Consider the following 17225-nt stretch of genomic DNA (forward strand, 5'->3'; position numbering starts at 1 on the left):
TGCAGGGAGCCAGAGTAGACATTAAGTTTTTTCCTCTGTGCAGGGGGAGCCCAGCCAGAGCGCTCTGAGGAACCTGTCAGGGAATTCAGCCCTGATACCAACAAAGGTTATCAGAAGCCTCTGCAAGTGAATGACTGAAAGGGAACAGAAATCATGGTGGAGGGAGGGGGAATGCAGTAACTTGGTACATTAACACCGTTACCGTTAGCACCATGTTACCTAAATGATGATCAAAACTGATTCTAAAAAAGAACAGTATGTCACACCTTGATTTCAGGAATCTAGCCATCAGGGCTATGAGATAATAAATTTCATAAATCTGTTTTAAGGAAGAAAGGGGGCAAAAAGAGCATCAAAAGGCGGGTGTGTGACTAGAGGTATTGAGAATTAAATCTAGACAAACAGGTCTCTGTTAACCAACCCCCAAGACACTGGGCTGAAACAGGAACCCAGAACTAAAGTTTGATTTCTTAAGGTCTTGAAAGATGAGGTGGTAGAGAGTTGAGGAGGAAAAACTCTTTTCCAATGGAGTTACTCTCATGTTAGAAGCACTGTTTATCTGAAGTCCAATACAGAAGCCATTTTCAGCAAATGGAACAAAACTGAGATAAAATGTAGAAACATGATTTTAAGTGTTTCATAATTCAAGGGAAAAAAAGGTCACATCTAAAGAATGGAAACTATTTACACAATATCTTTGTAAAGAATGAGTAAGCATTAGCTACCATAAAATATTTAATCATAAGCCTAAGGTCCACAGGGTTTTTATTTCTATCCCTAATATAGAATTCAAAGGCTTGTTTCATGCATAACAAAGATATAAATCAAGGACACAAATTTCAAGGCTCTAATAATAATTCCAAATGAATGAACTAACTTAAAAATAATATTCATTTAGATTATAAAACCAATGATCAAAACAGAAGTGGGCAAAGGGGAAAATGATTATGAACTGTAGGTCAAAAGAAAAATAAAATTTCAGGGGTGAAATCAATGTTGTATGTGAAGTTGTTCGTTTTAATGATGCACAACTAAAATCTCAATAATTTAAAATTGCAATTATGTATAAAGAAAAAATAAATACCTAGCAGCAATTTGGCACAAAAGCATGATTTAAAAAAGGGGGGACTGAGCAAGTGTTTCACTATACAAAGTAACCTTATTACAATTCACTAATCAAAGATAATGAACAGAATGGAAATGAAATAAGTTTAGGTAACCTGAGGTTCTATTGACTAGAGGGCAGTATGTCACTGAATGTGTACTCTGATATTCTGGACCTTACACTCACTCACTTCACCTTGGGGAGGAAGCTGCCCTAGAAAAAAAGCACCTAATCCAGGATGCAGGGAACCAGAGCCTTGCTCCGTCCAGAGTGCTTATCATGGGACGGAGAGCCACTACAGCAGAAAGGATCCTAGCCCGGCAAGTGGCTGACCTGGGTTTGGTCCCTGACATCACATTTGGTCTCCCACGATCACCAGGAGTCATCCCTAAGCGCAGAGCCAGGACTAAGCTCTGAGCACCACCTGATGTAGCCCAAATGCCAAACACCAAAACCAAAACCAAAACCAACCAACAAAGACAGAGTATCTGTCACTTCCCACTGGGCCTCCCCTCTGCTAGCAATGCTGCGGGCTCCCCTGTCCCCTATGGGGCTGTGTGTTCTGAGCTCCCAGTTTCAGTACCTGCACCTCTGCAGGACAGAGAGAATGAACCACTTCTGTCCACTAAAACTGGCCTGAACCAATGGCTGGGGGCATTTATTAGAAACTACATTAACTCCTTCACTCTTAGGAGAGCTAGTTCCCGGGCCCAGCTCAGCACTGACTCCACACAATGGTCACAGGCTGAACGGCAGCCACTTCCCTCAGTGTCCTTCTTCACTTCCTTAGTGCCCACTGGACTTTCCCAGGATCCCTCAACTGCAATAAATTGTTTGTTGGGCCAGAGAGATAGTAAGGTGCTTGCTTGCCTTGCACATAGTTGTCCTGGGTTTGATCCTTGGCACCATACATAATCTCCCAAACCCTGCCAGGTGTGAGCACAGAGCCTGAAATAAACCCTGAGTACTTCTGTGTGTGGTCCAAACACACACACACACACACACACACACACACACACACACACATTCTGTTGGTACCTGGTACCTGAGTTTTCATCTCAGGATATACGTTTTTTGTTTTCTTTTTTTTTGGTTTTGGGGTCACATCCAGTGATGCTCAGGGGTTACTCCTGGCTCTGCATTCAGGAATCACTCCTGGCAGTGCTGGGGGACCATCTAGGACACCGAGGATCAAAAAACCCGAGTCATCTGAGTGCAAGGCAAACACCCTAACCACTGTACTTTCACTCCGGCTCCTCATCTCATTTCCTTTATAGGGAAGACCCTCTTGACTTGGGAAACAAAATCAGCCAATTCGGCCCTCCTTCCTCTCCTCTGGTCCTGAGGAGACGCCTGATTCTTTGCCTTTCACCCAGTCATGGTTTTCTGCCCTCAATGGACCTGCATCCCCCATTTGCTTCTGCTCGCTAGCCTTGGGTCTCTTCTCTGCCCTCATTCTCTGTGCATCCCCAGACTCCTGGACCTCAAGCCCCAATTCCCACCACCAGCCACTGAATCTTTCCTGACCTACAGCCCAGTGAGGTGTCCTGTGGTGGCTCAGCTCTCTCGGTCCCTCTCCTACACTTCCGGGCAGCAGGCAGCCCTTGTTTCTGAGTGAAGGTTGCATTCCAGCCTGGACTCTCGACAGTTGCAATCAGTTTAAAAATAATAGAGAACCACTGTGCACTGCATTCTGGGGTCAACTTATCATGTCATGAATGATCTCCTAGTTTAATTACCAGATCCTTCTTTCTGCTTAAACATCTTCCTCACAGTCTGGCAAGCAGAGCCGTCCCCAAGGCACACGCCGCAGCGATCCTCCGTGGCATTGGAATCGATCTCGTAGTCACAGCCTACGGCCTGCGGGGAAGAGATTTGGGGATGAGTGACGCGGTCAGAAGACCCCTCACCTGCCTGCCACCTCAGGCTTCTCCCTTCCCCGCCCCGGATCTCAGTGAGACACACAAACAGGAAAAAAAATAATCTGCCTTTCTCTGGATTCCCAAATGCAGCCAGAGGAACAAGCAAGGCTTCCACTAATGATGATGAAGTCATGATAAAAATTTGTAAAACTGAATTCTTACTAATAAGAATTAATATTAATTTCATACTTGTAACATTTATGTCGCTATCTATTAAATAACCTTAGAAATAAGTATCAAGAAGTCATGTGTGGGGACTGGAGTGATAGCCCAGTGGGTAGGGCGTTTGCCTTGCACGCGGCCGGCCTGGGTTCGATTCCCAGCATCCCATATGGTCCCCCAAGTGCATGAACCAAGAGTAACCTCTGTACATCACCAGGTGTGACCCAAAAAGAAAAAAAAAAGTCATGTGTGGCAGGGCTCCACTCAGTGCTTAACATAAACAACCTTATTTAAACTGTATTTTTTTTTAGTCTTTTTGGGTCACACCTGGCAATGATCAGGGGTTACTCCTGGCTCTGCACTCAGGAATTACTCCTGGTGGTGGTCAGGGGATTATATGGGATGCCGGGGATCAAACCCAGGTCGGCTGTGTGCAAGGCAAATGTCGTCCCTGCTATACTACCTCTCTGGTCCCTATTAAAACATTTTTGACAGCACTGGCTGTGAAGATGCATTAATATCCCAATTTTACAAAGGAGAGAGTCTTAGAAAGATGAACAGCATGACACAGCTACTAAATAGTGGCCTTGAATTAATATTCTGGAGCTGAAGTGCTCAATCTTTATGTTTTACTGACAGCTAATTAAGGATTTCCATGCAACCTTTCTTTCATTCATTAAAATAATTCCTTTTTGCTTTTGTTTTGGAGCCACACCCAGTTGTACTCAGGGCTTATTCCTGGGAGAGCCCAGAGGACGACATGTGGTGCTGGGGATCAAACCAGGTCCATGTCATGCAAGGCAGTGCTCTATCTGCTGTATTATTTCTCCAGCTTTGACACCTTTTCTTTAAACTGAGATTTCTGAGTGATAGCACAGTGGGTAGGGTGCTTGCCTTGCACATGACTGACCCAAGTTCAACCGCGGTGCCCTGAGCACAGAGCCAAGAGTAAGCCCCAAACACAACTGGGTGTGCCCTTGCCCACCCTCCTTCCCCCCAAAAAAATAGTCCTGAGATTTCTGCTTCAGTGTTAGATCACAAAATGTGTGTGAGTTCCTTGTAAAGTAGATTGCAAACAATAATGGTAAGGAGTTTATCAGTGGTGACTACACAAAATCAGATTCAAATGATTTCGAAGGTAGTTAATCAATGAAATCACTATGATAAACTTAAACAGAAATCTGAAAACCTGGCTTATAATGATGAACAGTCCTACCATCCCAAGATGATCATGACAGAACTCACAGAAGAATTAAAGATAACATTCCTCTCTAAAAACACCCTAAAAATAACTTCATTTTTTTTTCTCAAATCTAACACCTCTGTTGGGAAGTAACCAATGGCTATTTTAACACCACTGGAATAATCTGGGCCATTTTTTTCCTAATAATTCTTCCTTCAATTTGGTTCTTCTTCAGTTTCACTCTCTCCTTGGCTAAAATAATGTCACCAAGCATAGCAACACTCAAGAAATGATATTTACAGCAGGAGAGGCATGATTAAGTTTAAAAATGTCATCTCAATGAATCCTGGGAAATCTTATCAAACAAACTACTTATTTAAAAAAATTATCCATAGGCAAATGCCATAGCAGCAAAAGGATAGAATATTTGATTTCCTGAAGTAATGAAAAATCATGATTTGATAAAGTTGTAGATGAAGGAAACATACCCAATACCTTACACATGCCATTAATACAGACATTTCTGCTGTTTCCGCCTTCAAAACATGGGGTACCATCAATGACAGCATCCAGCATTTTCTCGGAAAACTGGCCATCTATGGGTCGGCAGTAGAGCTCACAGGGATGGGCTGGAGTGAACAAGAGGCAAATCCCTGTGAGTTAGCCACTTCAGCCAGGAGCCCTCTGTGTGTGTCCACTCAGCTCACCTCCTCTGGAGAGTCCCCTTTCCTACGTTTCTGTGACACACGTTGAAATGTAGGCTCTATTACTTAAAGTTTTTTTTTTATTAAATCACCATAAATGACAAAGTGACAATGTCTCCATAATTGAGATTCAGGTCTACAATGTCCAAACACCAAACCCATCACGAGTGTCCACTTCCCTCCACCATTGTCTCCAGTTTCCCTCCCACTCCAGTCTGTCTCAATGGAGACCAGGATTGGAGACCTGGGTTGGTCTCATGCAAGGCAAATGCCCTAAAACTGTATTATCTCTCCAAAACCCAACAAATGTATTTTATGCATTGAGCTCTTAGGTCTTTGGGGTGTGTTCCCAGTATTGGAATAGCTGCAGCATGTGAAAACTTAATTCCTCGTATTTTGAAGAATGTCCATATCATCTTCCCAAAAGGATGGATCAATCCACAATCCCACCAGCAGTGATGGAGGTCCCCCACATCCCACCCCTGCATCCATCCAAGCCAACCCTGATAGCTATTGTTCTTAATAAGTGCCCGTCTCTGTCTCTCAGGTGTGACGTGCTATCTCATTGTTGTTTCGATTTGCATTTCCCTGATGATTTGTTATACAGACCACTTTCACCCATTTGTATTTCTTCTTTGAGGAAGTTTCTATTCATCTCTTCTCCTCATTTTATGATGGGGCTAGATGTTTTTTCTTGTGAAGTTCTACCTCTCTCTCTCTCTACATATATATATTGGACATTAAACCTTTATAGAATGAGTGTTGGGAAAACAATTTCTCTCATGGTCTTCTAACCCATTTTGGCACCCAGAGTGGCTTCTTACAGAAATGCATCTAGACTGTGAACTGAACTAAAATATCAGAAATCCAAAACCGAGCTCAGAGAATCTTCATTCTCAGCAATGAAAAGAAATTATTAAATGATGCCTTTTCAGCAGGCTTGATTGTTGGGGGGAAATTCCAAACAATAATAGTGAGTTCTCTATTGAAATATTGAATGTATTCAAAGTATAGAGAGAATAAAGTGAAGATCATTAGCTACGTAAGTGGGGGGTGGGTGGGAGGGAGGTATATTAGGGTTCATGGTGGTGGAACGTGTGCACTGGTGAAGGGATGGGAGTTTAATCATTATATGACTAAGACTTAAACCTGAAAGCTTTGTATTTTTTTCATGGTGATTCAATAAAATAAAAACTTAAAAAAATTAAAAATAATTTCTCTCACTTTGTAAGTTGTCTTTGTATTCTGGTACTCATTTCCTTTGAGAAGCTTAATGTATTCCCATTTTTTTATCTTTCCTTCCATTTGCTTGGTTACTGATTTTTCAGCCTTAAAGATGCCTTTAGCTTCAATGTCATGGAGAGTTCTCCCTAAGTTTTCCTCTGGGTATCTTATGGATTCAGGTCTGATTCAAAGTCTTAGCATTTTGATTTGACTTTGGAGTGTGGTGTTAGAAACGGATCTGTTCTTTTTCTTTCTTTTCTTAAATTTACTTTTTATTTTTTTATTTTTTGTATATGACCAACCAATTTTTTGAACACCACTTTTTAAGAGGTTTTCCTTGCTCCACTTCATATTTTTTGCTCCTTCATCAGAGATTTAGCAACCTTGTACCGGAGGGTCTGCTTCTGGGTTTTCAATTCTATTACCTTGATCTGAGGGTCTATCCTTATTCCAGTACCATGCTGTTTTAATTACCATTGCTTCAGTACAGTTAGACTATTTTTTTAAAGTGAAAATATTTTGCAAAATATCCCATTTGGAAGATTGCTTGAGGCCAGAGCAAAAATATAGCAGGTAGGGCACTGCTCTTGAATGCAGCTGCCACAGGTTGAATTCCCAGCACCTTTTATGGCCCCCTGACTCCTGACAGGTATGATCTCTGGGTAGAGTCAGGAATAAGCCCTGAGCAACTCCGGATGTAATTCAAAAACAAACAAAAAAATCCCAAATAAAATGCCATTTCCTTTGTTGTAAATAATGAGCCCTTTTAATGTAATGATAAACTATAGTTATGCAAAAGTACTGAAGTGATAGCACAGCAGGTAGGGCGTTTGCCTTGTATGCAGCCAACCCGGGTTTGATTCCTCCATCCCTCTCAGAGAGCCAGGCAAGCTACTGAGAGTATCCCGCCCGTGCAGCAGCACCTGGCAAGCTACCCATGGCATATTCGATATGCCAAAAGCAGTAACAAGTCTCACAGTGGAGACATTACTGGTACCCTCTCGAGCAAATTGATGAACAATGGGAGGACAGTGCTACAGTGCTATACAAATAAGGTGCTGCACATCTGGGGTCCACCTAGAAAATGGGGCCTAGTACCCAGCGGTGCGGGGCTACTAAACAAGTCTGCCGCCATCCATTGTTTGCAGAAAAGTATTTCACATCTCCAGGAGAGACAAGGGACCTGACTGGGATGGAGAGGCTTTTATCACCCCCAAGTCCCCAAAGTCCTCTGACATATATTTGCAACCACAGGAAAAGAAAAAAAGGATTTGCTCTTTTGTTTTTTGCCAAAGCTAAAACTATTATGCTGGGTCCTACTTTGAATTCATTTTCACGTACATTTCTCTACTCCCTTGTGAAATGAAGATATGTTGATCTCCAGCACAAGAGTTGTACTGCAAATTTATTTAATAGAATAAATCCCCAAACACAGGTACAAAGAGTAACCAGAAAAACATAATCTTTAGGACATACTAACAACCTTTTAAAATAGGTAGTATGTGTATACTATAAGAATTCAAATACTTTCTTTGGATAGCCAGGGTTCATTTTCTATAGGTTAAAAAAAAATTGAGAATATTTCCATCAGAAAGGATTTTTGGAAGTTTCTCTTCTGGATCTGTTTATTGTGAGAAAGTTTGTTAGCTTCTTGGTAGGGTGACCAGCTGAGGGCTCCGTGAGTTGCAACTTTAAGCCATCTGCCATAGACCCATTTTGCCTGAGTGTGAATGGACAGCAAATGCAGGGTCAGAGTGAATAACTCCAGGATTGCACGCTGGGGAAGAGATACATGTTAAAGAAACGTTAAGTGTAAAACCCACATACACACAATCGAAAGCAAAAGCACTGAATGAACATTAGGATTAAAAGCATTTATTTAAAACACTTTTAAATTTTAAATTTGTAAAGGAACATTTTATGTACGAAACTTAGTCATTAATAGGATTGTAAATCATGGTGCCGACTAAAATGAAAACAAAGTAAAGGAAAATGATAAAAGCAAGTAAAGAACATCAACTGATTTTTACAAAAGATACAGTAGATAAATGGCTTGATAAATGGAAAGATCACCTCATTAAAATGCCAGTGGGAAGGGACTAGGAGACACAGTGGACTGGGTATGGCTTGCCAATCATTGCAAATCTTCTTCCTTAGGAGCACAGTTAGTTCTGTCACTGCCTCAACTGGAATATATAAAATCTTAGAGGTTGCCAGGGAGCAATCTGCTTTCTCAGAGGTAAGAACATCCTGACAGGTTTCCTGAGTGCAGGAAATCACTTCATTCCATTAAACATAGGATTACTGAGTAGAAGGATTAACGCAGAGAAGCATTTTTTTGGGGCGTCACACCCAGCGATGCACATGGGTTACTCCTGGCTCTGCACTCAGGAATCACCCCTTGTGGTGCTCAGAGGATCATATGGGATGCTGGGAATCGAACCCGAGTCGGTCACATGCAAGGCAAATGCCCTACCTGCTGTGCTATTGCTCCAGCCCCAAGAAGCATTCTTAAATATGAGTGTGATTGGAGATTCTGAATTTGGGCTTGGGATATTGGCCACATACAGCAAAACAAGGAAGCAGCTCTAAAAATGTGTGGAACTTTTTAAAGCTGAATCTTCAGGGAGGGCAGGAACATGTAAATGCGATGGAATGCAGATTGTTAGGAATAACCAGTAACCTTTTTGGCAACTAAGGTTATAGCACACAGACCCACTGCTATGACTCTGAGCTTCTGCCATTCTGACTTGTTAATGTAATGAAATCCAGAATGAGCCCTGTGCTTGAAAGCATCCACTTTAATTAGGAGATTCAATATTGTCTAAGCAGTTTATAAGGCTGGTCTGAAGTCTTGCTTCCTTTGTCTCTGCTCAGGCATTCGTCTTTCATGGGGAGATCATTAGATTGGCCTATGACACAGAGCTGAGCAGAAAGACGTCTGAGTGGCAATGCATGGTCCTACTGTTACCTGAGTATCAGAGAGTCTCTGTCTCCGATATGCAACTCAGTGAGCCTGTCATCTCTGCAGAGTATTTTCACTCTCAGATTCAGACACCTGCCTTGGCCTATTCATTTATCCGCCTTGATCTACTCATTTGTCTGGGTCACATGAAATTTTCTCTCTAGCTTTCAAATCCTCTTAAATAATTCAACTATGTGAAAACTCTAAAATTAATATACTTGTGAACTCTTACCCTCAAACTGACTAATCCCCTCAAAAGAAGCTTAGGTAACTGGATAAACTCAATGAATCAAAGACCGACATTTTGTGTATGATTTTAAAAAGAGATCATGAGAAGCAAAACACAAAACTTGCTAAGAAGAACAAAACTATTTCCAAGTCAAAGGGAAGTTTTGATGCCATTCACATTTTGTGAATAGATTGGATTATCAAATTCACCATTGAAAAAAGAATCTAGTTTCTAAAATTTACAGGCAAATATCTCTATGAATTATGAATCCCATGCAGCCACCTAGGGCCTTATGCTTGGTTGAATATTGTCTTGAAATTATTTTGAGACCGGGTAAAGGAGATGAACAATACACTGTATTGTCTCATAATTCTGAAGACCAAAAATCTAAGAGCATGGTGTTGGCAGTGTAGATTTCCTGAGTCCACTGTCCTTTGCCTGTGTCATTACATGGTTCTTGGTCCTCCTCCTATATACTGGTGTCCTTCTATATTCCTTTTAGTTGACTTGCTATTAGTTTACAATACTAGTATTCTGCAAGACCATTCATTTGGGGTATACAGGATTATGACCTAAGTAGTTTCAACAAATATTGTTCTGGTTACAGGCATAGGTTATTACCAGTTGTAGTCTATGAATATACACAAGAATTTACCCATATTTAAATGCCTAATTCAGGAAGCCAAGTTACAGCATTGATAGCTGAATGACTGATTTCCCTTGAGTATGATTCATGCTGAACAAATGTGGCAAGGAGAAAATGCTGTCCCTGACAACCAGTAGCCAAAAGAGTATTTGGAGACAAAGTAGGCAAAGAAATATAGTCCTTTTCTCAAAAGCAATTGACCATATTGTTTTTCAGCATTCCAAATATGAACTTCTTATTAATTGTCTGAATCTGTGACTCCCTCTTGTATCTTATGGCACACTGGACTTTCAGAAACCTAAAGTCTCAATTGGCTAGTGTTAGGCACCAAAGTCTTTCTTCTCTACACCACTTTTTGGGCACCTGGTGTGGTCCAGGGTCCTGGATCCAAAAGTCAGGCACCATAAAAGTGAACACAAACCAGAAGGAATCTGAAATGCTTTATTTCAGCTGTGCTCATACTCCACCAACTTTATGTACAGTTTCTTAGAGAGGAGTCTCTGATAGAAAGCAGAACAAAGCTGGCACAATGCCCAAGGACATTCCTTTCCCAAATTCCCAACTGTAAGCACCATTACATATGTGTATGCATGTATGTATGTGTACATGTATATACATATGTGTATATATATCAATATCACTGTAGCTACTCAGTGGCATGTAATAGTTACCCATGACATATTCGATATGCTAAAAACAGTAACAATAAGACTCATTCTCCTGACCCTGAAAGAGCCTCCTATCATTGGGAAAGACGAGTAAGAAGAGGATGCTAAAATCTCAGGGCTGAGTGTAATAGAGACATTACTGGTGGCCACTCGAGTAAATAGATGAACAACGGGATGACAGTGATATATCACTGTATCACAGTATCACTGTATCACTGTCATCCCATTGCTCATTGATTTGCTCGAGCAGGTACCAGTAACGTCTCCATTGTGATACTTCTTGTTACTGTTTTTGGCATATTGAATATGCTATGGAGAGCTTGCCAGGCTCTGCAGTATAGGCGATATATTCTCAGTAGCTTGCCAGGCCTTGCAAGAGGGACGGAAGAATAGAACCCGGGTGGGCCGTGTGCAAGGCAAACACCCTATCTGCTGTGCTATATATAGGGAGAGAGAGAGAGAGAGAGAGAGAGAGAGAGAGAGAGAGAGAGCGCTTATCCTATCTCAAGGCAAGCTTTTCTGCTTCATTTCATACCCAAAGATACACATCACTATTCAGTGACAACAAAGTGTCAAAGACAACAAAGATTTTACCACTATTTGGATGTTATTCTCTAGCTAGTGGTTAATTATCCACCTTCATTTTTAAGAAAATGTGTAACTGGTCCTTATTCAGGGAAAGTATTGCCAAGGCTACTGTTTCAATCTCCACCTGGCTTACGCCAATGCCCATGCATGTAGCCTTTAGATCCTTGGTTTCATTTCTAACCCTTTTGCATACTGTTCTGTGTACATAAACTGTTGATTTCTAGCCTAAATCTTATTAATTTCTGATGATTCTATTCTTAACATCTTTTCTTTTTTTGTGCCTTTCTCTTCCCACATAAAAATGACTGACGCTATTTTGAATGCCTTCCTTTTTCTTTCTTCTATTAGCAGGACTACTTAGGACTTCAGAATCATCAGCTCCCTTCCTGGAAGCCTTTGAAATGACGCCAATTACACACTGAATCTGTGTGTGTGTGTGTGTGTGTGTGTGTGTGTGTGTGTGTGTGTGTAGGGGTTGTGGATGTGAATTTCTTTCAGAATTATTGTCAGTTCTGCAAACGCTTCCAAAAGCACTTTCATGAGTAAGTAGTTATGTATTCCTCTGGTTCCATTTACTGCGTTATCTGCGTGCTTTGGCTTTTTGAAGTAAGCCACCATATTTATTGACTTCCTTGTTTAAAAAATCTTTACTTCACAGAGTTCAGCACAGGGTTGGACTCAGCCACCCTGAACAGTTACCGATCAAGTAAGCAGATCTGTGCTTTCACCTACTAAAACAGAAAACTTCTTAAGGTACAATTTTCTTTTTGTTAGACTTTGCAGGCTGTCACAATACTCTGACCTATAAGTGCTTTCATGATCTTTACCTGGATTAAAAACTGGGAACCAGCGGTAGAATTCATTCTTGTAGGGAACAGTGTCAAACTCACTGCACTGCATTTGCCGAAATGTTGGTGCATCTGGGCGACAGGGTTGGACATTGCATAGGCGGTACCGCTTTCTTTCTCCTGTGCAGTACGTTCCTCCAAACTTTGGTCTGAAAGCGAAACAGACAAGTTCTTAAGTATCCTTATACTCTTAAAATAATGTTTAGTCATTTTTTTTTCATGGAAAAGGCCAACAATTTCCATGAAAAAAATCTGATATATGGCTGTGCCCATTCCTCGCCAAACCAAACTTTCTCTACCCTCACAATTTACTTTTTCATCAGACTTCAGACATTTTTGTTAGTGTTTCTTCCTCTGAACATTCAGTCATGGGTATGCTGTAACCGCTTATTTTGAAATAGCTTCCAAATCCTCCCTGCTTTGATTTATACTCAAAATATCCACTAAGAGGGAATATATCATTTTAATTTTAAGTTCTTCTACTTTTTTTCTAATTCCTATTCAGCAAATTAAAAGTGATCAAAATCAAAGATGAAAAAGTCATATTTTCTGTAGCTTCCTTTGGTCTGACTGCTAATAATTTGCCTGGTTATCAATGGTAGCTTTATAACTGCTTCCTCCTTCTCATTTTTATAATCACCACATTAGTCTACCCCCATTTCCATTCATCTTCTTTCTATCTTTTCCCATCTTTTCTATGATATGAACTGTTATCTGATTATATTTCGCTTTTTGGGTCACATCTGGCTGGCTGGGCTCAGGGCATATTGTTAGCTCTGAATTTGGGGGACCATATGCAATTCTGGGGATTGAACCTGGGTCTGCTGTGTAAAGGTAAGCACCTTACTCATTGTGCGCTCTCTCTCTCTCTCTCTCTCTCTCTCTCTCTCTCTCTTTCTGATCCCTCTAGCTAATTTTTATGATGACCTTAGTCTTAGTTTCTGTTTAAAATCATTTTATGGGACCCAATGGGTACAGAATCAAATGATGTCACTCAAACTTGGTATTCAATCACCCAGGATCAATCCTGACTTAATTTACTGTGACAACTCAACTTTCTACACTATCTTGCATTAGCTCCCTGCTCTAGAGAAACCAGTTAAATTATTTACTATTACTTTTGGTCTCCAAAATCTACAAACTTAGCATGTTTAAGGGACCAAATAAATGCTACTTGTGTCATGAATTCTTTTTTTACTCCTGCTAGAGGTATCCCTTTCTACTCTGAAATGACACTTAATTGACCATACTATATATTTTCCCTACTCTTACCACTCTCAAAAAAATATTGGTTGCAAACCACAATGCTCAAAAGGAGAGAGAGGGGGTGGGGGGAGGGGGGAGGGAGAGAAAGGGAGAGAGAGAGAGAGAGAGAGAGAGAGAGAGAGAGAGAGAAAGAGAGAAAGAGAGAGGGAGAGGGAGAGGGAAAGGGGGAGAGAAGGGGAACACTTGCCATAGAGACAGGCAGGGGGTGGGGGGATTGGGGGGTTGATAGGAGGGAACCTGGGGACACTGGTGCTGGGAAATGTACAGTGGTGGAGGGATGGGTGTTGGAACACTGTATGACTGAAATCCAATCATGAACAGATTTGTAAGGGTATATCTCAGTGATTCAATAAAAAAGTTTAAAAAATATATTGGGTGATCAGATCCAAGTTTTAATGTCTTCTTTAGTCTCTCAGTGTTTTAAATATATTTGAAACATTCAATGAATGAACAAATCCTATTTTAGAATAATCCTTTCCAATATTTTATTTCTTTTGGCAATCCTTTCCAATATTTTATTTCCTAAGGGCAATAACAATTTCCTCATCAGATAATGGGGCAGGTAAAGGTGCATCTGGGAAAAGACAGAATAAAACAGTTTAGGGTCTTTTAGTCTAAGAGAGAACATAAGAACTTATTTTTCTAACATAAGAGAAAAATAGGACATTTTTTTTTCATGACTTTATACTTTAAGGTGCCTAATTGGCTGTGTGAAAAACCCCAGCCTCTGCTCTTAACATACCCTTTGAATGCTGGTGTACTTACTAACTGTCCTTAACATCTGTCCCGTGTTGGGAATTAGGCAGGGGGAGTGAAACTGTATTGAATAAATGGTCAGCCTCGGAGCTCACTCATGAGTCTTAGGTGACCTTAAAGATTGGACTGTGTTTGTCTTCTATGTGCTTATGTCTCCTTGTGTGCTTCTCTGTCTCATTCTCTGCAACCAACCCCCGATGATGGATATAGAAGATCCCAATCTGATTGGCTTTAGTGTGGAAAATTTTCATAGTTTTATATATATATATATATTTTACTTAAAATAAAAATAATATTTAGAACTGAGATACTGTGGAAATGTAAATACACTGATCATTTGTGGTTTTGAAAATGTGAATTTTTAAAAAAATCTTTAATGGAAACCAAAGTAAATACAGGTGAAATAAACTCTCCATATAAAACAGACATTATATTTATAATTAAAACTGTATACTGAGGAGCTGAAGCGAAAATGTAACTGCATGCAGCTGACACAGTTGAGTTCCTGGCACCCCAGATAGTCCCCCATACCCAGTCGAGAGTGATCTCTGGAATGCAAAGCTTAGGAGTAAACCCTGAACAGCGGTCAGGTGAGGCCCCAAGATCCCCCAAATTTATATTTGAGAACTGGTATATCAGGGAATAATGAAATGGAGGATTTCATATAAATTTGAAGACAAGGTAATTTAAGTTTCATACTTATTATGCATAGTAAGATAAGAAAAATTCTGAATTTGTTTAAAAGAGCAAATGTCACTTACAAAATTTCTTCTTCAGAGCTTTAACAGGTAAATATGGAACTCTGAGTTCTGCAAAATCTCATCTAAAACATTAACTGTCTTTAAAAAATAAGATAAGTGCTTATTGTATTAGTCGCCTAAGGCAACAATATGTATATATTATATATGTATTTATTTAAAATTGTACTCTTTTATGATTCAAAGAAAGTGCTAATATTACTAGTAAAAACTGGACTTTGCACTGATAGAAAATGGGGTTACAGAGGAGAATTTAATGGCATGTCTCCTATGGGCTTTCCCATAAATTGCATTTTTAAAAGAATTTAGCTCTATTTTTCCAAATGATTAGTTGCTTTACTTACTCAAATTCTGGTAAGAATCCAGTACAAAGCCCTTATAGCACTGTAGCACTGTCATCCCATTGTTCATCAATTTGCTCGTGCAGGGGGGGAACCAGTAACGTCTCCATTGTGAGACTTGTTGTTACTATTTTTGGCATAACAAATACACCACAGGGAGCTTGCCAGGCTCTGCCTTGAGGGCGGGATACTCTCGGTAGCTTGCTGGGCTCTCCGAGAGGGACAGAGGAATTGAACCCGGGTCAGCCGCGTGCAAGGCCAACACCCTACCCGCTCTGCTATGGCTCCAGTCCAGCTCTTTTCGGACTGGAGCAAAGCCCATATAACACCAAACAAAACACCTTCCCTCCAATTCCAGTGAAGCCTGTGGGTCCCTTTAGCTTTGGGGACCTACTTCTCTTCCCTCAAGAGACGTGGGGTCCTGGACACTGATGAGTTGAGGGCTGGTCTCCCAGCCCGCAGGGAAGGAAGGGGACATCTGGGCAAGACTTACTCAGGGTTGTTGCAGAGTCTCTCTGCACTCTGGGCTCCAGCCCCACAGGTCCTGGAACAGTGGGACCAGGACGACCAGCCGCCCCACGCTCCGGGAATGCTCTCTGGCTTCTTCCCCACTGTGATGCATTTGCCAGCCATACACCACTGGAAAGGGAAGGAGGTCAGAGAACACACGTCAGAAAGTTCCCTACGGCAGGCCGAGACTCAAGCTCCAGAGGCTTAACCCTGAGCCAGCAGGTTCCTTGGAGTCCCCATCAGAAACTGAACAACGAGGGGGCTGGACCAATAGCACAGCTGGTAGGGCAGTTGCCTTGCACTTGGCAGACGCGGGTTCGATTCCCAGCATCCCATATGGTCCTCTGAGCACCGCTAGGGGTGATTCTTGAGTGCAGAGCCAGGAGTAACCCCTGCGCATTGCCAGGTGTGACCAAAAAAAAAAAAAAAAGAAAGAAAAGAAACAGAACAACGAGCGTTCTAGGAAGAATTCTCCCTCCAAAAACACCTTCGGGTTTTAGCATCAGGGGTTGCAGGAATGGAAAGGAACTGCAGGATACTTCACTGCATTCGGTGCCAGAGTGTTATTCAAAGTGAGGTCTGTAGATCGCTTGCCAAAATGTAAATCAACAGGCCACTTCCTTCCCTGAGTGCGCTGTTATAAGCCCGTGATTGAGTAGGCTTAGTAACACTGTTGCTGAGTAACGCAGTTGATTCACTTTCTGGTGCAAGCCCCTTATCTTTTTGGAGATCAAAACAAACTCTTTCAGTCTGGTACTATGATAACATTTCCTTATATGCCTCTATGGGAACGTAATGCTGGAACTGGATAACCCAGCCTCCTGCAAAAAATGTTCACTTTTTGCCAAAAAGACACTAATTGTTAAGTTGAAGTTCTAATATCAAGTTCTCAAATTCGTTCTCATTTCATGGATCTGAAAACAGTTCTGCGTTCCTTTAACCTCCTTTTCTGTCTTGTGCTTTTCAAGTAACTAAGGTGGGCTTGGAATCCGTGCTCTCACCTTTAAGGAAATCCTTGCACAGCCATTATTTAGAAAAGTGAAGATACAAAATGGAAAATAAAGTAATATGCTTTTTTTTTTTTTGGTCACATCTGGTGATGGTCAGGGTTTACTTTGTCTCTACACTCAGGTTATCAATCTTTGTGAGTCTCAGGGAAACATACGGGTGCTTGGATCAAATTCAGGTTAACCATGTGCAAGGCAGGTGCCCTACCCACTGTTCTATCACTCCAGCACCCAAATAATATGCATTTTTTTCTTTTGGAGTTGAAAATAACCACTTTGGGGCTGAAGAGATAATACAGCAGGTAAGGTGCTTGACTTGCATGTGGGCAACCTGGATTAGATC

The 17225-nt window shown here is 41.1% G+C and overlaps 1 protein-coding gene across 2 annotated transcripts in view; it reads right to left on the reverse strand.

Annotated features, from left to right (window-relative positions):
• The window catches only part of ADAMTS12 (ADAM metallopeptidase with thrombospondin type 1 motif 12), a 309194-nt gene that overhangs the window by 63196 nt on the left and 228773 nt on the right, over positions 1-17225 (reverse strand). Inside the window, exons 11-14 of one of the 2 annotated variants that reach the window (XM_004605602.2) lie at positions 15859-16004; positions 12224-12393; positions 4868-5001; positions 2845-2965 (exon numbers count right to left, since the gene is read on the reverse strand). In XM_004605602.2, coding sequence (XP_004605659.2) covers positions 2845-2965; positions 4868-5001; positions 12224-12393; positions 15859-16004 — 571 coding nt within the window. The remainder of the gene's footprint in view (positions 1-2844; positions 2966-4867; positions 5002-12223; positions 12394-15858; positions 16005-17225) is intronic. The other variant, XM_055123852.1, reaches the window with a different exon arrangement.

The sequence above is a fragment of the Sorex araneus genome, chromosome 1 (genome assembly GCF_027595985.1).
Source record: "Sorex araneus isolate mSorAra2 chromosome 1, mSorAra2.pri, whole genome shotgun sequence".
NCBI classification, from domain to species: domain Eukaryota; kingdom Metazoa; phylum Chordata; class Mammalia; order Eulipotyphla; family Soricidae; genus Sorex; species Sorex araneus.